We start from the raw sequence: 25,446 nt of genomic DNA on the forward strand, positions 1-25,446 counted from the left end.
GGTGCTATGACGCTGTTGAATTTGCCGCTAATCCCGTGTATGGTGTTGCATTTTCTCGAAATAAAAAAAATAAACAAAAATCCTGAGAAGTCTTATCCGCCAAATTGTAGAATGTCCCATCTCAGAATCTCGGATGCGTGACCTTCGTCCTGGCGCTCTTTTACGGAATTAGTAGCGATCGCAAAATCCCTAATTTTGGGTTCCACCTAGGGTTCGGGAAGCCGTTTGGAACGTGCATAAGCAAATGCCACGTCATAACTATCATTATACATTATACCATTTGTAACGTGGCATTTTTGATGCCTATCACAAGGGGCTCCTTGAACCCTGGGCGGAACCAAAATTTAGGGGTTTAAAAAATTGGATCGCGAAGTCTTTGTAAAAGAGCGCCAGAACTAGAGTCACGCATTCAAGACTACGAGAGGGGACACTTTAGCGAATACTGTAAGATATTTTGGTTTTTTTTTGTTTCTTTATTTTTCGAGCTACAACGGTATCAGGCAGGAAGTCGACATCAAATTCGAAAAAACTGCGGAGTGGCGGACTAGCGACGATTGCGGAAGAAGAATTTCGAGGCTGCGGACGGGGCGCCAATGAAGATCCCCGCATCGCGGGAATCCAATGCGGACGCGATTCCCGCTGGTAGCTTGCGCGTCGGAGCCTTTCCCCCTTCACCCCGCCCACAATTGACCGGTGAGTTCGCGACGGACCGACTAGCGACGAGGAAGCGCCACGCTTACCACCAAGACGTCATGGAGCTGCTCGGAGGATGAAATTGCGTTTTAGCGTTAAGTTTTGCGCCGCGATGCTATTCAAGCTGCGCGTCCAGTTGCGCAATCGACGAAATCAATGACGAGTCGATTATTGGGTATTCTTGGGGGTATGATGTCACGTATGGGATAGCGTATCAAGATCCGTGTTGCGGCAGGTCGTAGGTTTTTGAAACCACTCTATTTCTGGCGGTCGTGCTAGATAGTCACGTTTTGGGAGTGTCACGAAGTAATGGAGCCGCCTAAAAATCGCAAGGGGGATGAAGAGTGGGTTGCGAGGATGCAGAAGGTAAGCGCTGCTTATATCCCCGCGATTAAATTTCGAGAATAATTGCGAAAGGGGCTAGCCGAATCACGGACTGCCGTTTTGGATTTGCGTTGTAGAAGAATACTCGAAATTCTTTTGCCGATTCTTTTCCTTGACGACTGTATCCTGAGTGCACGTGATAGAGTAGAGTAACTTTTGAGTCGTTGAGAGAGATAAGTAGAATCGCAGGTTTTAGTTGAGTCTCCCTCTCTCTCTCCAAAAATTACCGCTCTCCTCTCCGCGGTACTGAGCTACCGAAAATATTCCCGAGGTAGAGCGCATTATCGATTTCGTGGCGTGTTAATCACGCCAGGCGCCCAACAGCATTTCGCGATATTGTTTTTAGATCCAGCTTACATCGCGAGACGCCAAATTATTGTGTACCCGGTAAGTTCTCGGTCATTTTCTTCGAGTGGCCGAGGTACGGGAAAAATCCACGTGACAAATTATACATGTGAAAATTCAACCCTTCACCTTACGTATATACCCACATACCTATGCAGATTCAACTCCTTATCCTACACTTATGCCTATATGGCTATAAAGATTTAACTTTTCATGCCACGTATATACCATTATACCTGTGAAGACTGAACCCTTCAACTTACGTATATGCCCTTAAAGCTATGAAGATTCAACCCTTTACCATACGCATATATCTGTAAAGATTTAACCCTTTACCTTACGTATATACTATTATACTTTTACTGATTTAACCCTTCACCCTACATTAGGATGGGCCAAAAAAAATGAGTATTTTTTTTTTACTTTATACTCTGAAAATCGGTTGCTAGATACCTCTAAAAAATTCTCACTAAATATGAGCTCTTAATTTTGATAACAAGGTCCTCCGCTTTACAATTTTGCATTTTTTACTGAGTATTAGAAACAAAAATTCATATCTCTTTGACAACTGTTCGTTAAAAAATATCTGTCCTCATATTCTTGTAGAAAATCGAACGCTCTACAAAAAAGGTCTCTTACAATTTTTTCCTAAACCTTACCGTTTAAAAGATATCAAAGCTTAAAGTTTAATTATTTTAAGAGAAATTTCTGTTTTGCTTATGAATTTTTTAACTCGCTTACAAAAAATTTTGATGAATTGAGCAACTCATAGTTTTGTAGGAAATTAACTGCTCTACAAAAATGGTGTCTTATGATTTGTCGATTAAGTTAAGCGTTTAAAAGATGTTCATCGTCAAACTTCAATGCATACTAATTTTAACAGTTTTTGATGAATAATTCGACAAATTTCAATGTAATTCATAAGTTTCATGAAAATTTATTCCAATGTGAGTTCCTAAGAAGAGAGAAATATTTTGAACTATTTTTCTTTTATTTTTTCAGTTCTATATATTATATATTTTTTAATTTTCAATTTTTAATATATATTTTTATACTATTTTTCTTTTAGTTCTATACAGGGTGTCCCTAAATTGAGGGACACGGACCAGCCAGCGTGATACCTGACTGAAATGCAACCGAGAATTTCTTTACCGGAAGGTCGTCCGACGCATAGTTTTTGAATTATAAGCGATAGCGTTAGGCCAATCAGAGTGCACCATTTCATCTGGATTTGCCGCCACGGAAATTGCTGTTTTGTTCGTCTGGGTGAATTATTATTATTCGGTTACAAAGTAAATATCGGCACCTCCCCTCACTCGCTGTTGTACCCCTTCTCGAGCGCTGACCTCGGTATTGTTGCCGTGGCACACGCTGCCGGCCGCACACCCACGGACGCACACTCGTGTGTGTGAAAATAAGCGAATGCCCAGCTACACAATACTACGAAACACACATCTACGAGTGAAAATAAAAATAAATCTCGAAATAAATCAGCGGATTTAAGATTTAATGTTATAAAACACTTCCAATCATCGATGTATGCATAAAACTAGAGATTTTGGATGATTGATATGCCGTTAGGGTTCATAATTAGTCATTCAATCAATCCGAACTATGCTTTCCGAACATTTTCTGTGTCTTTGCAACATAACTTTTCCACTAGTTTGAATTTCATCATTGACATACGATTCTTCAATAATGCGAGGAAACAACAACTCGCTGAATTGACGTGTCAATAGGTTTGTAAATCAATTACAATTCACCTGAGTTAACACAAAATAACTGTACAAATGAGAATTCACTGAATCACTAAAAATGATAACTGAAATCATGAGAATTATTTGAGATATAACTGAATTATGAAGAGTTGTGATAAGTCAAGTTACTTTGAATAACTTTAGATTCGTGCCAAAATTTTATGTTTAGAGAGAAAAATAATTAAATTCAAATAAAAAAGTAATTTTAAATCGAGACGAAGAAAATTTCCCAATACCTGAATTCAAATGAAGCAATTTGAATTTAATAAATCTATCCGTATTTGAGAAAAAATAATAATTATTATTTGGACCAAAATATTTTGAATAAGACTATGAATTATCAAAATATCTCTTCTGATATTAAGACTACACGCAGAAATTTACCAAATCGATTAATTTTTACCAATTCAATCGAGCCGTGTCCGATTATTTTGTTGAAATCGATTAATCGATACATCGATTATTCTCAGATAATTGGCCATCACTAGCATTGATCTCAACAATTTGAACGTTACTTGCCACTCCAGACCCACATTGAATCGACGAGGAAATAACTGGGAATTTGAATGACACCATATTTTTTTGAGTTGAATTAATTGAATTTATTCATGTAATTCGACTCCATTTTTCTGGTCCAAATAATAATTATTATTTTTTCTCAAATTCGGATAGATTTATTAAATTCAAATTGCTTCATTTGAATTCAGGTATTTGGAAATTTTCTTCGTCTAGATTTAAAATTACTTTTTTATTTGAATTTAATTATTTTTCTCTCTAAACATAAAATTTTGGCACGAATCTAAAGTTATTCAAAGTAACTTGACTGATCACAACTCTTCCTAATTCAAGTATATCTCAAATAATTCTCATGATTTCAGTTATCATTTTTAGTGATTCAGTGAATTCTCATTTACTCAGTTATTTTGTGTTAACTCAGGTGAATTGTAATTGATTTACAAACCTATTGACACGTCAATTCAGCGAGTTGTTGTTCCCTCGCATTATTGAAAAATCGGATGTCAATGATGAATTTCAAACTAGTGGAAAAGTTACGTTGCAAAGACAGAAAAAATGTTCGGAAAGCATAATTCAGATTGATTGAATGACTAATTATGAACCCTAACGGCATATCAATCATCTAAAATCTCTAGTTTTATGCATACATCGATGATTGGAAGTGTTTTATAACATTAAATCTTAAATCCGCTGATTTATTTCGAGATTTATTTTTATTTTCACTCGTAGATGTGTGTTTCGTAGTATTGTGTAGCTGGGCATTCGCTTATTTTCACACACACGAGTGTGCGTCCGTGGGTGTGCGGCCGGCAGCGTGTGCCACGGCAACAATACCGAGGTCAGCGCTCGAGAAGGGGTACAACAGCGAGTGAGGGGAGGTGCCGATATTTACTTTGTAACCGAATAATAATAATTCACCCAGACGAACAAAACAGCAATTTCCGTGGCGGCAAATCCAGATGAAATGGTGCACTCTGATTGGCCTAACGCTATCGCTTATAATTCAAAAACTATGCGTCGGACGACCTTCCGGTAAAGAAATTCTCGGTTGCATTTCAGTCAGGTATCACGCTGGCTGGTCCGTGTCCCTCAATTTAGGGACACCCTGTATATTATGCATTTTTTAATTTTTAATTTTTAATATATATTTTTATACTATTTTTCTCTTTCTACTCTTCATAGGAACTCACATTGGAATAAATTTTCATGAAACTTATAAATCAAATTGAAATTTTTCGAATTATTCATCAAAAACTGTTAAAAAATTAGTATGCATTAAAGTTTGACGATGAATATCTTTCAAACGCTTAACTTAATCGACAGATCATGAGACACCATTTTTGTAGAGCAGTTGATTTCCTACAAAACTATCAGTTGCACAATTCATCAAAATTTTTTGTGAGCGAGTTAAAAAATTCATAAGCAAAACAGAAAGTTCTCTTAAAATAATCAAACTTTAAGCTTTGATATCTTTTAAACGGTAAGGTTTACGAAAAAGTTGTAGGACACCTTTTTTGTAGAGCGTTCGATTTCCTACAAGAATATGAGGAGAGATATTTTTTAACGAACACTTGTCAAAGAGATATGAATTTTTGTTTCTAATACTCAGGAAAAAATGCAAAATTGTAAAGCGGAGGACCTTGTTATCAAAATTAAGAGCTCATATTTGGTGAGAATTTTTTAGAGGTATCTAGCAATCGATTTTCAGAGTATAAAGTAAAAAAAAAAATACTCATTTTTTTTGGCCCACCCTACCCTGCATACAGTATACCGCAACACCTATAAAGACTTGACCCTTCACCTTTTGTCTTTAAACTTGGGCACAATGAATCTGAGACGGCTTATTTTTCGGACTGGACAGAAAAGTTGGCAGCACAGGAAACCTACAGCGCCATAGTCGGCCAAGCGCAAAACAAACTCAATATCAATAAACATAACATAACTCATGACCGTCGAATCTAACCTTAGAATATCGCGGGGATAATGACTTGATGGATTGACATGTAAATCGGTTGTAACATAATTGTAATTGATGTTAATTCGAAAAAAGTCGAAATTAATGAGTGACCAAAATTTACCTGGAGTCTAAAATATTATTGGATGTGAAAATAGTTGATTCGGGGTGAAGGAGTCTAACTAATTTAATGGAAAAAATGACCGTGTCACTCAATTAAACTCAAGTTATTTCCCCCTCGAAGAATACAAACAGGCGAAAGTTCATTTCCAGCGAAACGAACAAGTTTGCGTAGAGTGCTCAGAAAAATGTGTGATTGTCGAAGTTTGAAACAGAAATGAGGAATCAAGTCTGAAGAGATAAAAAAGAAATTGAAACCTGAAGTTTTAAGGTAAGATGATTTTATAACAATACAATTCAATTAGGTAATGCAAGTTACGCTATGTGTAAAAAATGATACGAAAGTTGTATGTTGAGAGACGATGAGCAGTCTGAGCATGTATTGTAAGCCTGGATTAAAGACATTTTGGAAGTTTGATAAATGTAAGAATAAAATCCAATCATCTGTACGTCGTCATTGTTATCTATTACCAGCTTGTGGTTACGTGCTCCGAAAGTCTGTTTAACAGATAAAAAGAAATCTCGAGCATCGAGAGTCAACAGTCATTACATTACCTTTTTTATCCTCAAAACCTTTCTGCGATGAAATTCAATCGCTTCTGAGTTGAAACATCTACCATCGTCGACAGGCTGTGACCAATGTGTCTGTCGTTTGCAGCTTCCCTGCGAAAGCAGTAGAAAATCCACAAAGATCATGTTTTTCACAAATAACGTAACTTACATTACCTAATTAAATTGTATTGTTATAAAATCATCTTACCGTAAAACTTGAGGTTTCAATTTCTTCTTTCATTTCTTCTGACTTGATTCCTCATTTCCGTTTCAAACTTTGACAATTTCACATTTTTCTGAGCACCTAGGCAAACTTGTTCGTTTCGCTGGAAAATGAACTTTTGGCCGTTTGTAATCTTCGAGGGGGAAATGACTTGAGTTTAAGTGAGTGACACGGTCATTTTTTCTATTAAATTAGTTAGACTCCTCCATCCCGAATCAACTATTTTTACATCCAATAATATTTTAGACTCCAGGTAAATTTTGTTCACTCGTTAATTTCGACTTTTTTCGAATTAACATCAATTACAATTATGTTATAACCGATTTACATGTCAATCCATCAAGTCATTATCCCCGCGATATTCTGAGGTAAGATTCGATGGTCATGAGTTATGTTATGTTTATTGAGATTGAGTTTGTCTCGCGCTCGGCCGGATATGGCGCTGTAAGTTTTCTGTGCTGCCAACTTAACTGTCTAGTGTGAAACATTAGCCATCTCAGATTCATTTTCCCCAAGTGTACATCCGCCTAGGAATCAGGGATTAAATACGTAACCCTCTATACATACATATCCTTATACCTACAAAAATCTGAACTCTCACCGCCTTCCCTCCCGCCTCCCAACCAAACCCAAAAATGGGAGTTGGCGCGCTAAGCGCGCGGGCAGCAAGGTCTCCCTCCCTAGTCTATATATACATATATTGCAACGCTAATTTCTTTTACCCTCGGATGAAAAGTTACCGTTGAAACTTTGACGCTATTCTCCAATTACTCTGAACAATTAAACTATAACAAAATCAAATACGTTGGGCGGCAGACGCTTTAGCGTTGAATTTCAAACAATAATACGAATCAATAAGAAAACTATAAAACAATACAAAAAATAACTAGAGAACTATGGCTGGCTAGGCTCAGGTACTTATATGAACTGGTAGAATGGCGGTATTCAAGGCAGCTAATACAATTAAAGGATTGAAGAAATAAAGAAATGAAGAATATACTAAAGTCAGGGAAAATGAACGGGTCAATCAGTCATATATTGTCGAATAGGTTACAAATTCAGCTCAGTCAAATTAAATGGCAACGATAGCGATAGTTAATAAAAGAGGCAATAATAGTTCACAGAAATTTCGACAGAACGAATCAAACGGTAACTTCAAAACGAGAGACGATAATTAGCAGCGAAAAATGAGCGTAGCCGAAGCGATATAATGCAAGAATTTACTTAAAACTACACGTCACTGGGCGACGCGATCTTACCCAAGTTGCAAATGACGCTACGCGAATTATTATTCTGTTTATGAAGCAAGAGTGAGAACCTTAACGCTAATTGATAGAAAAAAAAATGACGATAGCTCGGGATATAATAACGGAAGAATAAGACAAAGGCCATAGGACGATAAATTACCTGCACTTATAAAGTGATCGAATAACCTTCTTTTCTAGTGTTTCTAGGGTAAAAACATTGAAATAAATCGGTTATTAAATAAAAAAATCAACTTTTTATTATTTTCAATATGGCGTACCTTTTCGATCAATTTGTGGATTTGAGCGGTTATTTTTCATCGAAAAAGTTATGAAAAAAAATTTGTTTCAAAATTGTACGAAAACGTTATCATGGAGAAAAAAAAAATTTCGAGAAAAATCACCTGTTTCAAATGGTTATTACAAAGATTATAAGTTGTTCTTGTTCTTGATCGTAGCCTTTATATAGTTCTATGATGTGACCAAATGTTATCCGAATCGGTCGAGCCGCTTTTAAAAAAATAAAAATGTCTGATTTTTTATTTTTCTGGATTTATTCAAAAACCAAAGTAGATAAAGATTTGAAACTTGCAGGATCAACGTATCTTATTGGTATCAACGTAGCCTCAAATGATGATCCAGATATTCTTCTGGGGCCGATTCACTATGCTTATTGCCCTATGGCCTTTATGAATTTGTGCTGAGATTTATATTGCTGAGTTCGCTTGTTCAAAGCCTTATAAGCCTTGTATCCCGAAAGATTGATTACAATTATGAAGATGGACTTTGTTAGTTTGACTTTATCCACCTGACCATGCTCGATACAATGAGCACTCTGTGTTGTGTTGCTCGCTTCACATACTTCAAGTTACGATGACCTATTTGCGGAGTTTGAAGGCACCCAAGGTTTCTGTAATTTTTCAAATATTTATCATATAAAATCTCTTGGCTGTGTCAGATACTATTTTCCGAGCGGCACTTTCATCACCGAGTTGGATTCTATAAGCTTGCTCAACGACGGTCAGGCAATAAAATACATTCGCTACATGATATACGTATCTGATTACGTTATTATCAATATCATACCTGGGTGCTTATATTCTGTACACTTAACGTGTTTTTTTGAAAACAACGTCAATTAACTTAAACACTTCATCAAAACCAGAGTACGAGGCAGCTGTCAAATTCTCCACAATCTTTTCTAGTAATTATAATATCTTTATCGCCGCTCCCTGAATGTATTTACAATTCGGTATAAAAATTAGGTTAGACGTGACACAACTACTTTTTGAATTAAGTGTAACACAACCATTCTATCGAAGAATAATTTGCAAATTATATTCTATTACGTGTGTCAGCACAGTCTTCATTTGCGTCGTTCATCTATGAACTAATAATTATGCGCGTTTTGATACTCTCTATTTTCGAGTCTCATCGCCATTGCATTGCATATTAATTGTAACGTGGCATTTCCGTTTATGTACGCCTGCTACAAAATGCTTCCTGAACCCTGGGCGAAACCCATGGTTAGAGGTCATGCATCCGAGCTTCGATGGGGACGCAGCACAGTGGTCCCAAACCCGGAAAAGCTGGCTGAAAATCGAAAAAAAATACTTTTTCTAGGGACTTTTAATGGTTGGAATAGTTGTAGTTGTACCCCTAGTATGTATTATGACCGTTAAGAAAGGGGGAGCATCCTTACCTGGCTTGGGAACGCATTCCGTTCGTGAGCGTTGGAGCAGCTGCATCGTTTACTCGTCGCGCGTCGAAAGTAAGACAAAGTTGAGACACGTATAGAATCATGAAAAGTAAACGGATTTTGATTCTACAAAATGGATTCTTCTCCGGACAGTAAGTACAATTTGAATGTGTTGTTCGAAATTATTGTTAACAATGTATGAAATAGTATGTTATTAATAAAAGTAGTGGTATTTTTCTTAGTTGTATTCTGAAATGTCGTGTTAGAAAAAGCAATAAGTCAAAACCCTCATCGAATTTTTCTCTGAAACTACTGGAAACTGTTGCTTAGACATTTCTTCAAAACATATCCAAAAATTAGCTGCATCTGGCTGCGACTTCGGTTTTAGGGATACTTTTTATGCGATGAAGTGAGCACTATGGTGGTCCTTGTTTAGGATATGTTCTTTTTTCTTTTAAAAATGGTGCTTAATCGATTTCAAATAAATAAGTGAAAATTCATGCTAAATTTTAGTTCGATATTTTAATTGTATCCTGCACTACCCCCCACTCCCTGCAGTGAATGTTTTAAATGGAAAATACGTGTAATGGAAAATGCCGCTTGGAAAATTTGTAGGAAATTTTAATTTTTAACTATTCATTTGAAATCGATTAAGCACCATTTTCAAAAGAAAAAACAACATTTCCTCAACGAGGACCACCCTAGTGTGCACTTTCTGCAGTTTTTCATAATTCTCGCGTGTGTAATAGTGTTTGTAGAAAATTGATAGAGATAATTCTTCTATTAAAGTTATTTTTCCATTTTCTACAGAAAATTTGGATAATACGGAAGCGATTTCTTCCACGAAGAAGGAAATTTTCGTATTTTTGAAATCGGTATTAAACGAAAATATCAACGTTGTCACTAACATTGTTGGAAAGGAGGTGTCAAAAAAATTGAACCGCATCAAAAACATGGAAGAAATTTTTTGCAAACTTTGAGTAACGTCAGATCCAATAATATCCAGTTTGCGAAAACTTCCTGCGACGAAACTAAGATCGTTATCTCCATACGCGGTTGAACTATTGATTCCACTTTCAGTTGCAAAATCAAGTCAGATTTTTTTAAATAACACGAGCGATACATCGGATGATGATGATAGTTCGCAGGACAGCGATTAATTGTAAGAAATGCTCAAATTATAACGATTAAAAATAAAATAATGAAAGAAATATATTATAAATATTCATTGTCATTGTAATAATGATTAATTACTGTATTCCAATCCTCTCCTTCCCAAATCTTCGAATGTCAACTGTCATTACATTATCTATTTTATTTATTCACGATGATAATTTCTAAAATTCCCGAGTACAGACTTTCACCAGAATTAAAAAAGTTTTTGATGAAATTTTCCGCCATATTGGATCCACCATTTTGTTTTTCTACATTTTGACTTCGTATTCGCAATCAGCGACCCCGAAAACCCCCGAGTACAGACTTTCACCCGAATTGAAAACGTTTTCGACTTTTGGCCAGCTTTTCGGGGTTTGGGACCACTGTGCGCAGTAGCGAATCACGATCGAGATATTGCAGGGTTTTGTTTTTTTTTTCTTTGTTTTTGGAGTACATCGGCCAATGGCTAGCCGCCAAGTGCGACATCGAGGATATTTCGGCGAGGCGGAGTAGTGACAATCTCGCGGTAAGGATGTCGAGGCAACGGAAGGGGAGCCAACGCAGATCCCTGCAGCGCGGGAATTCAAGGCGGACGCGATTTCCGCTGACGGCCGGCGCGCCACAGCCTCCCCGCTCACCTCGCCTACACCGGATCAAGGCAGCCGCGAGAGACCATCCAGCGACAAGTGAGCACCACCCCGCCCAACCCCGGGACACTATAGAGCTGCGCGGAAGACGACATCGCGATCTCGCGTTAAGTTCTGCGCCGCTAAGCGACGACAGGTGCGCGCCAAGTTGCGAAATCCCCGAAATCAATAACAGATCGATGTTATGCATTGTAGGGGTCATGACGTCACGAAGGGAATAGCGTAGCGAGATCGGCGTTGCGGCCGATCGGCCATGGTAAGGCACTCCAGTTCTGGCGATTGACAGAGGCAGAAGACGATTTGCGAAAGTCGAGTTAGATTCGAGTTTCTTGTTTTTCTTTTTCCCAAAATTTGTGTGGTTGCGAGGATGACGGCCGTCAAGGGTCACGAGGGAGTTGGTGCGTTCGTGAGCTGAATGTGGAGCGGTAAGCGCTGTTAATATTCTCGCGAAAGAATTTCGAGAGTCATTAAATAACGGCTTGCCGAGGAACGGATAGTATCGAGGATTTGCGTTATCTAAAGTACTCGAAATTCTTTGGCCGATACCTCTGCTAGGTGACCGTAGCCTGAGTTGCGCGTAATAAAGTAGAACCAATTTGTTGTGATCGAGAAGGTCGAGTAGAGCCACGGGCGTGAGCCGAGGCATTATTGTCTTAAATTGAGTGTAACCAAATTCCGTTGCACGGGGTCACATCGAGTCCATTAAAATGAAGTATCACCTCTCGGGTAGGTTCGAATCGTCAAATGGGAAGCGTTTAAACTCGCGAACCGCGTTAAGACGTCGCGGAGAAAGTTGAGCTCGGATGAGTGGTAATAAGTTGTAACTAAGTAGGCGTAAGAAAATATTGGTCAAGGTAATAATTGAGATTGCGACTAACGCGGCCCGTGCGACCAGATGTAGTTTATTTTTTCTTGCCCTTGAGTATAGTAGTCAAGGTGGCGATTAGAGCAGTACCATAGAGGACGATCGCGGTCAGAGCGTCAGGTCAAATTCTGTTCTTGGTTTTTAAGTTATTGTTATTATTAAGACAGCGACTAGCGCACGTAGGCTTAGAAGCCCTCTAGATTTATTTAAAAAAATTTTTTGGAGTTTACTCCTCAAGAAACGATTTGAGTTATAAGGCCCGGTGTGGAAATTTTATGAGGAGTGAAATCAAGTGTAACAATCGGAAGCTTGAGGCGTTACGTAGAAAAAGATAAACATATATATCTGTAGGATTGAACGTGCAAAAGAATAAGATGGAATACATTACACAGCGTATCTTATACTCGGGGCCTACTCTTGGTGCGATGCTCCGTAGTTTCACTGTATGGTTTACTACCTCGGGTCTAAGAGTTCAATGTGGGCGGATGTTTGTACGCGTGTTTGTGTGCCTGCGTATTACAAAGTTCTGCCGCAACTTGTATACTGCTGCCGAATACAGGGTATGCATGCTGTGTAATAAATACGTATGGTAGCATTTATTATTATTATTGTTGTCGTCGTCGTCATCGTTGTTGTTGTTGTTGTTTTTTTTTTCCTAGAAGTTGCGGAATCCAAGTGACGGATTCACGCCAGTCATACGGGCTGCCGCGGATGTGGGACTCCAGAGTGGCCTACCCACTAAACCGCCACCTTCTGTGCAACGCCCCCAGCCAGGAACTATGGTAATATTACTTCTGGTTGGGGCTCTGTCTGTGTCAGTCTTGTCAGTCCGTCCGTCCATTCAGTACAGGCTGTCCGTCAGTTACGTTACGTTAGGCAGCCGTCCGCGTTCTTCCGTAGCAGCGTCGTAAGATTGCCTCGGTGTAGGTGTCAACTTGCTGCCACCTTTTTGTACTATGGAGCATCACCCCGACAATGTTGTCGGAAGTGATGCCTCCCACGACCGTCTCCAGTCTCTGTCTCAGTTCTGTCCAGCGGTTACATTCGAAGAACGTGTGTTCTGCATCGTCCCGCCGGGTCCGCAGTACGTACAGTTGGGCGTCCGTACTCGGTTCAAATTGTGTACGTACCGTTTAAAAGAACCGTGACCCGTCAGAAGCTGGAAGACGTGACTATTCACATCCCCAAACCCCCTCTGAATCCACGGTCTCAGGTCCTTAATAAGTCGTCTCGTCCAGTTTCCTGTCGTTTTTTCCGTCTACCGTTCTTGCCACGTCTGTATCGTCGCGTCTCTTTCCGTCGTTGCCGCATCCCGTCGGGTCACGTCCGCGTCTCTTCGGTAGACGCTCTTGCGCTCGAACGCAAGAAGGTCTATGGAAATCACGGCTGCCATCACCAGAACGGCTTATACTGAGACCGTCCGATAGGAACAAGCGATCCTTAACGCGCTTCATCTTCGTACCGTCGTCATCGCGTGACAGTATTTCTTACCTGTTCCTGTTAGTCTTCAGGGAGTCTGCCCAGATCTCTGCACTGTAGAGAAGGATCGAGCTCACCGTCGATATCAAAAGTCTCCGTTTCCCCGGTCTCGCTCCGTTTGTGTTTGTCATCAGGCAGCTTAGGGATGCTAGCCTTTCAGCCACCTTCTGAGCCGTTCGTTGTATGTGAGGCCAGGAGGTCATCTTCGTATCCAGGATCACCTCCAGATACTTGGCTTCCCCTCTGGTCTCGATCCCGTCCGTCCCGACCGTCATAAGTAGTGTGGTCGGTATTCGTCTTCTGGTGAGAACCACCAGTTCTGTCTTTTCCGTCGCGAGTTGCAGTCCATTGTCAGTCACCCACTGTCCAGCTCGTCTCATTGTCGGATTCAATGCGTATTGTGCCAGATCTGGAGTGCGCTCGACTATCGCCGCCGCCACTTCGTCAGCGTAAGCGACTAGGCGAACGCCGAGCGGGAGCTGCAGTCTGAGCAGGCAGTCATGGATCCCGTTCCAGAAGTCAGGTCCCAGTATGGAAACTTGAGCGACCCCCGCGGTGATCTGTCGCGTCACTTGACCTTCGGTCGTTTCGTACGTGAGTCGTCTGTTTCAAAGGTGGTCTTCAACAACCCGGAGCAGGTAAGGTGGGACCCCGTAGTCGCCTCTTAACGATGCTAGGATATCCACCCACCTGGCCGAGTTGAACGCGTTCTTGACGTCCAGTGTCACCAGCAGCGCAACGGGTCGTGCAGCGTGGCAATGGGTGTCTGTCGACCGGAAGGAGTCAACCACCTCTTGGATCGCTCCAATCGTTGATCGACCCCTCGGGAAGCCCAACTGCTGATCCGAGAGGCCTCCGCCGTCCTGTATCGCGTCCGTGAGTCGTGGTCGCAGAAGCTGTTCGTACAGTTTCCCCGTCGTGTTCAGTAAGCTCAGCGGCCAGTAGGCCGACTGCATGCTGGGGTCACCCTTACTCTTTGGGATAAGGACCAACCTCGCCACCTTCCACCGGTCGCTGAATGTCCCTGTCATGAGGCACGTGTTGTAGAGGTCGAGAAGTATCTCTGGCCTCAGGCTCGCTATCAGCCGAAAAACCTCCACCGGTACCCCGTCCGGTCTTGGCGCCTTAGCCCTCTTCATAGCTTTGGTCGCTCCGACGAGCTCCTCGGCGGTGAAGACGGGGGGCGCCGCCGTCTCGTCGTCGTTCGTCGCGTCTGTACGCGTCGGGTGCGTCGAAAACAGCCCGTTGACGATCCGTCGTGCAGTTTCAGCATCCTCAAGTTCTGGCGGGATCCGGGCTCACAGCCTACCGGTCACAATCTTGTAACCGGCACCCCAGGGATCGCGGTTCACCTCCTGGCAGAGCTTCTTCCAGCATTGCGTCTTGCTGTCTCTAATGGCGTACGTCAGTGGTTTCCGTTCGGTCTTGTACTCGGCCTGAAGGGTTTCGCTCTCAGGTCTCCCGCCAGTCCTCGTAACCCGTCGTTGTATTGCCAGGCAACTCTTCCACAGCTCGGCTATCTCGTTCGTCCACCAGTATTGTGGTGGTCTGTTGCGTCCGTACTGTCATTTTCGCATCGTGCTATCGCACAGCCGCGTCGTCAGTTTGGCCGTCTCGTCTGCCAGTCTTTTTGCCCTTTGCTGGCCAGTCAGCTCTAGGGGGACGTCGGTGATCGGGGCCGGTGCTGCCGCCAGTTCCGCCGAAAACTTCGGTACGTCGAGTTTGTCTATGATCCACCGCGAAGGGTGCTGGATCCTCGCCCGTGCTGTCCTTGTCTCTTTTGCCACTTTGGGAGCGATGTACTGATGATCGCTGGCCGTGTAACCCTCGAACACCTGCCGCCGCCCTACCCGTGGAAGAATTCTGTCCGTCGTCATCGTTACGTCCGGGATGGAGTCTCCGAATCCCGGCCATCTGTACGTTGGTACGTCTCCTGTATTTGCCACTACTAGATCTAGGCTTGCGGCCATCTCCAGCAGCAGCCGTCCACGTCTGTTCGTTTCTCCAGCCCACGACGGTACACCGCGCACCTCCCGAAGCCCGCGAGATGCGACGCATCGCCGTGGCCCGCCTCGGCGCACAGTAGGCAGGCCGGTCTGTTCTTACAGTCCGTGGCGTAGTGTCCCGTCTCGCCACATTTCCTGCAGCACTTCGTCCGGTCTGTGTTTGTGCATTTTGCCTTCGTGTGCCCGTATTCCAAGCACTTGTGGCATTTTGTCACCGTCAGTCGTGGTCGGACGCGGCATACCACCCATCCAATCCCGACTTGTCCCCGGCCGAGCAGCGCTCTGACTTCCTGCGACTCTAGGTCGCATACGGCCATAAACTGCTCGGCCCGATTCCGACCGAAGATGTGGACCCCAAAGTCCGCGTCTCATCCCGTTCCTCGTCGCAGTACCTGTATCACGTCGTTTCTGGTCGTGACACAGTCAAGGTCCACGATCTCCAGCTGTACTCTAGAAGTCCCGGCGCTGACGCAGCCTGCGTCTCCGACTGCGTCCTGCAGGACGCGTCGGAGGTCGTCTCGTCCGTTGGCGTCTGTCTTTATCTTCGTCGTCGCTTCAACGTGACTCTTCGCAGGGTCGACCGTGGTCCGTATCCTCCTGACGATATCGGAGTACGTTGTGTCGTTGTCGGGTGCGACGAGCACAGCCGTTCCCCAATGTTTGGGAGCCGCTCTGCGCCCCACAGCCCCGGCCGTCGTGTCTGTTGTCGCGTCCGTCCACGTCTTTCGTTCCTTTTTTTTTTTCCTCGTCGTCACGGTCTGCCAGTCAGCGGCCGGTTCCGCAACTATTGCCCTCTTTTGAGAGGATTCCGGAGTGGTTCCAGTCGCCTACCGTTTTCGTTTAGTCCCCGGAGTGTTTTGTGTCAGTTGTTCCGTCTCTACGTTCGTTTCCGTCGTCTCGTTGTCCGTCTTGTGTTCGGTCGCGGCTGCTTTGGCGCGCCTGTTCAGCGCAACGTCGGCAGCCTCGAGGGTAGTCTTTATGCCCTGTTTTACAGACATATTCATGTTTATTTTGGATAGCCGCTGCCTCGGCCATCCTTGTCACTGTCCTGTGAATCAGTAACAATACGTCCGTTAGGTCCATATCGTCCGTGATTCGTGTCTCCGTGCCAATTGTGGACATAGCGGAAGCGCAACTCGCTTCACTGTCCGTGCTTGACACGCTGTCCGTTCTATCTCGTCGTAGTTGTCCCAGTGTTGTCCTGTCCGCTGTTCCAGTTTTTGTGTCCGCTATCTTCGTTGCAGTCTTCGTCGCCAGGTCTTTGCACAATTTGCGGCCCTTAGAATCCATGCCGCTGCCATAGGCCGCCGGGGCTTTCACCCGGTCGGAACTCAGGGCGGATTTTCCCTGTGCTGGGGCTACCACCTGAGATATATCGTTGTTACCCTTGTGCATCTCCATAAAAGTTTCTGAATGCTAAGGGCCTCTCGGGGGCGCGACTTCCCGTATCGTGCCGGAACATATCACGGCCCCTGAGGTCACCTCGGGGGCCTTTCATCGGGCCTGTGCCGACTTCCGTCCCCTCCGACTTACCAAAAAACGCCGGGATCGTCACTTCCCGATCGAACCGGGTTTTCACGCCAAATCCGCCTCCTGAGGCCGCCTCGGGGGCCATCAAATGGTCCTGTGTTAACTTTAGTCCCCTTCGACTTACTCGATGTACGCAGCGTCGTCGCGTCTCGAGCGAGGGATTTAACCCCCCCGCCACTTGCAGTCATCATCATCGTCGTCATCGTCGTTTAACATACTTTAATAACTGCAATACGCTTTTATTGAAGTGATATAAATAATCCGAATAATTACATATATATGTTTGTTTCTCATATCATTTTGGAAGATGCGTTCATTTACCCTCTTTGTCCATTCGATAAAATCATAATTATCCTTCGTAAGGAGTATACTCCAGTCGTGCGTCGGAGCTGAAACACACCCTTTTTTATTTCTATATTTAAAAACTTTGTAACACTGGCTCTGATATTTTTTCTATCCGTTCATTCGCATCATGTGTCACGGAACTAAAGGTTTGTTCACAGAATGAGTTGTTCAATGAGAGCCTAGTTTTCCGTATAATCCAACCCTTGTCCTTCGATTTTTGCCAATATCAGCTAACTTCTATAGGTGTCGGATCTAGGCTTCTTCGGTGAACTTCCATGAAAGAGGCAACAGCATACTTGCATCCACCTGCCAGACAAGACATTGAATTCATGGTGCTTTACACATGTTTTATGCCAAAACGTATTACCTTGAACATACCGTCTATTGCCACACACTTGGGACATTCTACAATTTTTTTTATTTCATTACCTACGTCGACTCTCGATGTCCAACGTACGAATTGCTTCAAACTTTGTTTTCTAGACTGATTTTTGTTCTACGGTATATGCTGAGCTAAGCGACGCACATGGATGTACCTCGTCGATGCTTCACTTTCTTTTGCAGACCTAATTACATAAACAGTATGTTACGTCCGGCACATTGCTTCGGCGTACTTTTTTCAAAATCTATATGACCCTCAACATATGAAAGTAATTTCCACAATTAGCTTTCAATACCGTAACGGTTACGGCCATAAACAACATTAAAATATCGTATTGCCTGAACCGGCGAGTTCCACCCCTCCTGGAAAACGTCACGTAGAGACCAACAATGATCCCGAGTAAAAGGTTCAACTTTCTTCTATTTAACTGATACAAAGAACAGGGATAAGGGACTGCTGAATTAGCATCAGTAGCGCTCAGTTTGGAAATATCCCTCTTTTTAAGTTAAAACTATAACCAATGATTAGGATAAACCACTACCTTTGGAAACACCAAATTGAAATAGATTACTTATTAGAATGTATGAATGAATGTGTAAACATTGTATGTAAATATCTCTTGTTCATATTTTTAATGTGTCACCGACGAGATTGGGAATCGTCGGAACACCGTCGAAGAGCATGAAGTAACGCTGACCATGTGGATTTGGGCGCCAGGAGGTCGCCCTCGCACCTCGTTGGCTAATTACCGTTGTAACTTATTACAACTGCAGCTCCTTGGACCCTCGGGCTCAAGAAGCCGCGTCTTTCGTCTGTCAAGTCGTGAGGTGCGTGGACGTCAACCCGTATTAGACCTTCTTGAGCAATAGTAGCGTTCGGAAAATCTCAGTTGTGACCGGCCTAAAGTCTCGCGCTAATTCGTCAAATTAGAGCATTCAGTTATTCTGTTAGCTGCGAAAGACTCACTATCTTCTACGTTTCCACCTTTTCTGTGCTTTACTAAATCTCATCATTTCGAGAATAGATATTTTTATGCCATTCCATTTTCCGTAATTAAATTGAGTTCGGCCCTGATTCAACCGAATCAGGTAATTTTAAGTGCTAATAATAATAACTACATTAGCGTTTGTAATAAATAATCTTTGGAATCATCTTTAACATATATCAGAATCAGCAAATTGACACTTTCAACCATAGTTTCGATAGTCAGGTATTATTCTAAATCCACCAAGACTAAGTGACCGACGTTCAACATCATTCGATTCATCAACTCTTCCGAACTTGAGGTGAGGCCCTGATCCAGAATTCTACTGACGCAGACCGACACGATCCGCCGGCTCTCAATCTCGTCAACTGATTCACCTAAAGATAAGTCAATCCGAGTGTTAATCTTCGAAATTGAACGAATTCTTGTTTCACCTTTACAATCAGAATTTACTTCAGTAATATTCATTTAAAAGCAAGTCTAGAATTGGTGGCTAGCTTCACTACCCCCAATTAAATCATGCTTACTGTTTCCAAGATTTAACCAACAAGCATTAACAACAGGATATATAATTGATTTAAGATAATCTAAAAAGAGAGATAAAATATCGAATAATCACGACCAGTTAGTTATAACCATCGTTCAGAGTAGATGTTCCTGGTACCAAATAATAATATCCTTTAAAATAGAATAACAGATAATTTGCCAAAACCCGCAACGGTCAAATTTAGTCATTCTGCAGCCTCTCTGCATTTGAATATAAATCCGTCCGTCGGCGTGGATCGTTATATAAACATAAACGCTTCATAAATTGTTACTTTCGGCTTTTATGTCATTATCACCATTCATTGTTATCAGACATTTTCACCGCCAAATCATACAGAATATACTTCATCTTTTACCAGTTAAATCATATTGAATCATTCATTTTGAACGACCTTTTTCCCATTTTCATTATTATAAAATTGCCTCAACAATTTAAACAAACCTCACAGACCTGTACAGGACTATAGCAACACGATCCTACAAATCACCGGCTTATCGAAAGGTAGGTATTTCTTAGTTTTAGTATTTATTCATTGTCGTTACGTGGGAGCTTGATTATTTAATTAATCATTAACTATCACCGCTCAGTACACTCTCACCCCCACGTAACAAGTATATCTGTTAGGTTATATATGTGGAAAATGTAGATGCTCGTTGATATATAAATAAATAAATAATTTCTGTTCTCTCTCCTCGGTATAAGGAAGGACATAGAAAACACAATAAATGAAGTAGATTGCGATTTATGTTCATTTTGAAGTTGTAATGCACTTTCGAAAACTACGTGAAGGACGTTTTGGGAATTTGAATGAATTTTTACCAACATGATATACTAAAATATATGAATGATAAAGCATTACTTAACTGTTTGCTGTCGCTTTGTACGTTTTGGCTACGGTGAAATTTTTTGTTTGTTTTTTTTTTTATCGAAAAACATTGCCGTCAAACCCACATCAATTTTTGAGACATTGTTGATGGTGTAGCAGCCGAGGTTGCCTTTTGAAAACCAATGTCGATAATTATACAAAACACTACTTATACAAAGAAATTTTCCGACGTGTTGTGAATATGTTTATTACTACATGCGCCTGGACTACACACTACACATCATAATCACTTTCTGGCCTTTAATCATGTTCTATGATATAATGCTGTCGCTTTTGTAAAATCACAAATTATATTCAAGCGACAAGCGTGATATTATGATTGTGATCTTTGTTTAATAACAATGCGCTCATTTTTATTATACTTCCATGTAAACACGTGTGAAGTGTGAATCCATTTGGTACGTTCGGCCGATTCGGCCATATAGAGATGACGTCACACAAGTAGCCCCACTTTACTCGTGATAACGATTATTGTCATCGCATTTAGCACTGATTCTATATCTATATACACCAAAAAGTGTTTGGTCTAAAGACGACGAAAATTCTTAATCGAACTGACGATTTCTACAATGTTAGAAATATTAGAATTGATATATTTCGTCTTTATGTGCATCGATCGTATTGATGTGGGGCCTAATTAAAGGCTCTGAAAACATCGGCCCACAATAAAAAAGTGGTCTGTATATTTGAACAGACCCACCTACTTTCATGTACTCTGACGCGCTGAATCTGAATCTGAGGTCCGTTTGGTCCGTACACCCTTAAAATGTTGAGAAAAGTAAAAAAAATCGTAAAAAATGGAAAAAACTGCAGTTATGCTGATAAAAAAAATTTCTAAATATAAATCATATAAGTTTTACATGTGATTCGATCCGCTGAATATAAATGTGAAGTTTGTTTTGCCTGCAGGTGCTTAAAAATATAAATAAATTGTAAAAACTCCCTAAACATTTCTATGAATTGTATGTACAGTAATAAAAATAATGGATTAAACATGATTACATTTATACCTCACGTATTGTGATGCACTAAGTTCAAATAAAAAATCTGTTTATCTGAATCAGTCAAAAATTTACCAAAAATCGTTTAAACCTAATGTGTGCACCCGGGTACCCGGATGCCTACCTCGTCACATTTTTACGTGTAATTTTTTGAATTTTTTTTTTCGATCCAAGCCTCCGAATCTAGCAAGTTCAACTCTTCATGAAGAGATTCCTACAGCTATATTTGGAAAAAAATAATTCTTTGCATTAAAAAAATGAACTTAAATTACGGTTAGTGCCAGGGCACACCCAGGGTACCCGGGTACCCAGTAGTGAAAACTTTGATATATTCATCTGTAAATCAATGTTAATGTTAATGTTAATAAATGTTCCCTTCTGAGCAAATGTGTCACTGCTGGGCCTTTGTCAACTTGAAAAGGGGGGGACGCTATCTAACTACAACTTCCACAAACATTTGGAACATCTACTGCTCGATAAAGTCAATAAATGGCTGTGGAGCGCTCGAAATCTCCTCCACTGATCTCTCTTTGAGGAAACTATACGCTAGTTTTAAACGTATGTATAGCTTAATCACTTTTTGATCATGTTTACATAATAAAGTAAATCAATTTATAATGATTCTGTTCCCATCTGAACTCAAACAGTAATTAAAACTAGAGATGGGTACCCGGGTACCCCGTGTGCGCATCAACGTAGAAGAAGTTGGGTGCGCACATCTAGCCGAACAATAAAGTTGAATCATCTTGCGCACGCACAGACGCGTGAGGGTCATTGAGCCTGCTAACTTTCATAATTTCGTCTCGGTACAGTACTGTACTGTATCGTACTGTACTACTCAAAGAAGTTGCTTTGTTTGAAAGATATTACATGAATGTTTATCACTGGTTAATTTTTTGTGTATCAATACGAATGATTTTATTTTGATCGCTGTCACAAGCGCTATAGACGAAACTTTTCAAACTTGAAATATTTATAAACCTTGACTACGTAAAATTCTACCAATGAAACTCAATTCGTTTAATTTACTATGGAACCTCGATTATCCGGTGTGATTCATGTTGGATCCAGATTAACCGGGCCTGCTACGAAATATTCGTCAATTGATTATCTGCATATGTACTTTACAGTGTTATAATGACGGTCTCATGGTTCTCAATGATTCTTTTTCATTCACATGTCACTGTTATGGATACATGTTACAATAATTATTAACGGTTTTTCGAATCCAAGAAACTATGGAGTCCTGTTCAGAACATCCATGGAATTTATTTCTCCGAGTCGCTCACTGTCTTGTTCTCCCCGGCTAATCGAGGTTATACTGTATTTGAAGCTCATCTTAATTCACAAAACATTCAGCGTGGTGTCTTTTGTGAGTAGAAGTCGATTAAATGAAGCGCCATAGTGGATAACAGATTGCTATCGGGTTCTTTAAGGAGCAAACCGACAAAGCTCAGCTGGTGGAGAGGATGCCTTCCGACAGCGGACTATTCTACACACGACTCACTATTTGCAATGGCAGCCACCCGTTCGCTACCGCCGTACTTCAATCCGTAAGTTGCTACCTTGAAAAGTCTATGACAGAGATATTCAGGGAAGAGATCATTGCTTTACACAAAATGAGATTGTAACATAGAAAATAAATTAAAAAAGGCGTTGAATTAGAATTGGTTTCTCAAGATGTATGCATAACCTTGAAATTTGAAAAAAAATCCATACTTAGTTTATTTCATTATCTTGTTGCCTGCGGTCTTATCTTTCATTTGAAATAAAGATTTGAAGAAAAGTCCAAACATTGACCAAATTGTGACAATTTTAGTAGAGCAGGTCAGAACATCCCGGGGCGTTCTGCCTTCCACGCTTCACGGTGTATTTTGCCCCCTCTGTATCTTACCTTAGAGCAATACCCATTTGTCTGAGCAAGTATTTTGAACAAATGAATTTTTCGAATATAATTTTGTTCTCCTAGGTATTCTCAGAGGTAGATTTTTGCAGCTGCTTACCTCAATAAAGTAAAACCGATGTTTGTCGGCATTATTTAGGTGTTTGCAGTCAGTGCTACAGTACAGATCGATATGCAGGTCATAAAGACGTGTTGTTTTTTTTTTGTCAATTCAGAGTCGATCAACAAAATTTAGGTTTCGATATGAAATTTATTTTTTTTATTGAGAATTGAAAATTAATATATGAGACCTCAAGAAGATTAAAAAAAAATCATTTTGGAAACGAAAAGTCAATATTTGAAGTTGTAATTTTGAATTTTGTAAATGTCTTGATAAATACGCAATATATAAAAAAATCACAAGACACTTTCTCCACGGTAAATTGAATTTCTTAAAAAAAGATCTTGTCAGACTTTTTGTAATATATGTTATATTTTGGGCGATTTTTAGGAAAAAGTGAAACAAAAAAACCAAAATTCAATTGCACCAGTTCTTACTCATAATATACGTGGCTCATATTTTGAGAGGTTATTTTTTAGGTCCCAAACAGGCATTTTATCGGGTAGCGTTAAGAAAAATACAACATTTTTTGTTGTTTTTTTTAAACGCTCCTATAAAGACGCTACGAAATGGCTCAAGCCAACGTATTCCTGCCGCAAGAGTTCAAAGGATTTTCTTGGATATCCTGGCCACGATGAAAAAAATTAGGTGACGTTGACCGAATCTTTGAACATCGGCGAGAATAATGAAAACACAAGATCTCGGATAAGAAAATAGATGCGTCATTCGGCTATCGCATCGTGAACTTACTTTTCCGCTATCATTGAGATTATAAAATGTTAGCTGAGCAACTGAAATGAAAAGTTAACAAAAGTGAATATTGCTGGGCTAGGTTTTCAAATACTGTTTTTGATGACAAGTGTAAGCCCACAATAGTCGTGGTAAACCTCAAAATCGTCGAAGCTCAGCAAGCTTACTGTTTGAACCGTCAAATAACTTGTGTTTTTCGATTACTCGGAATTAGTTTGAGTGAAATTTGGAATTTTTTTTCACTAATGGAACTGCCGAATCTTGTTTTTAAACACTTCGATAACGGCATCCTGGAAAACAATAACCAAGCCACGAAAGCTGTTTGCAAATTTTCAATGGAAAATGCAGTAACAGAAGAAAAAATAAATAAATAAAGAACACGGTAGTTTAGTAGGTCTCACCATCTCTGGCAACAGAACTTGGCAAAAACGTGGTTTTTATTCGCTCTATGGTGTAGCGTCCCTCACTAGGCATAATACTTCTCAAGTATTAGATTTCGTGGCAAGATGTTCGCAAAGAAATTGCAAGGAACCAAGGAAAAGACAGAATCGACAACGACTCATGAAGACGATTGTCAAGCAAATCATAAAATATATGCTGAGAAGATGGAGGTGGACGAAATAAGAGATACGTTAGTAAGGTTGAAATGATTCCATGATGTGAAATGCACTAGCTATATTGCGAATAGGGACAGCAAAACCTTTAAAAGTCTAGCCGATTCACAGCCGTATGAACATACAGTGATAACGAACAAGGATTCTATTGGGCACGTTCAAAAACGGATGGGTACACGATTTCGTAACGTAATCAACAAAATAAAGGCATCGATGAAAGACAGAAGGTGACTTGACACTATATCGACGAACTTACTGTCTATTATTCACTTGCGATTAGACTGTGTTCACATCCAGTTGTAAAAATAGAAGAAACTACTTGTTCAACATGTTTTCATCAAATTTCTATCTATGAGGAATTACATCATCATTATTACCCTATATATTACCTTATTACATTACACAGTACGGAGTCCAGGTGCTCCCGGTAGGGGGCAAGTATGGATGGCTTACTAAATCGGTACAAGCAGAAAGACCCTCCATTACACCTATTTATGAGGATCTCTCTTGAGATCACACGCATTGCAGCCCTGTGTAGGCGGTTTCGCACAAAATAAAAACGAACGTCTGAACTCGACTATTCGGAGCATTGCCTACTGCACTCCACAATAACTTGGTAACCAACAATCAAAGCTGCAGAAAAAACCTTTTAAAAAATATCACGACATTTTGTTGGGCGAGTTCGAAAACAAGATACAAAATGAATTTTACAATGGCACCATCACTGGTACCATCTCTTGGTGGATAGAGTGGTTACAACATAC

At 40.8% G+C, this 25,446-nt stretch overlaps 1 protein-coding gene across 1 annotated transcript in view; it reads left to right on the forward strand.

Moving 5' to 3' along the window:
• LOC124178533 (glutamate receptor ionotropic, NMDA 2B) overlaps nucleotides 1-25,446 on the forward strand; it is a 2,057,245-nt gene that overhangs the window by 1,719,731 nt on the left and 312,068 nt on the right. Inside the window, exon 17 of the mRNA XM_046561964.1 lies at nucleotides 22,752-22,868. Coding sequence (XP_046417920.1) covers nucleotides 22,752-22,868 — 117 coding nt within the window. The remainder of the gene's footprint in view (nucleotides 1-22,751; nucleotides 22,869-25,446) is intronic.

This window comes from Neodiprion fabricii, chromosome 3, assembly GCF_021155785.1.
Source record: "Neodiprion fabricii isolate iyNeoFabr1 chromosome 3, iyNeoFabr1.1, whole genome shotgun sequence".
Classification (NCBI taxonomy): Eukaryota; Metazoa; Arthropoda; class Insecta; order Hymenoptera; family Diprionidae; genus Neodiprion; species Neodiprion fabricii.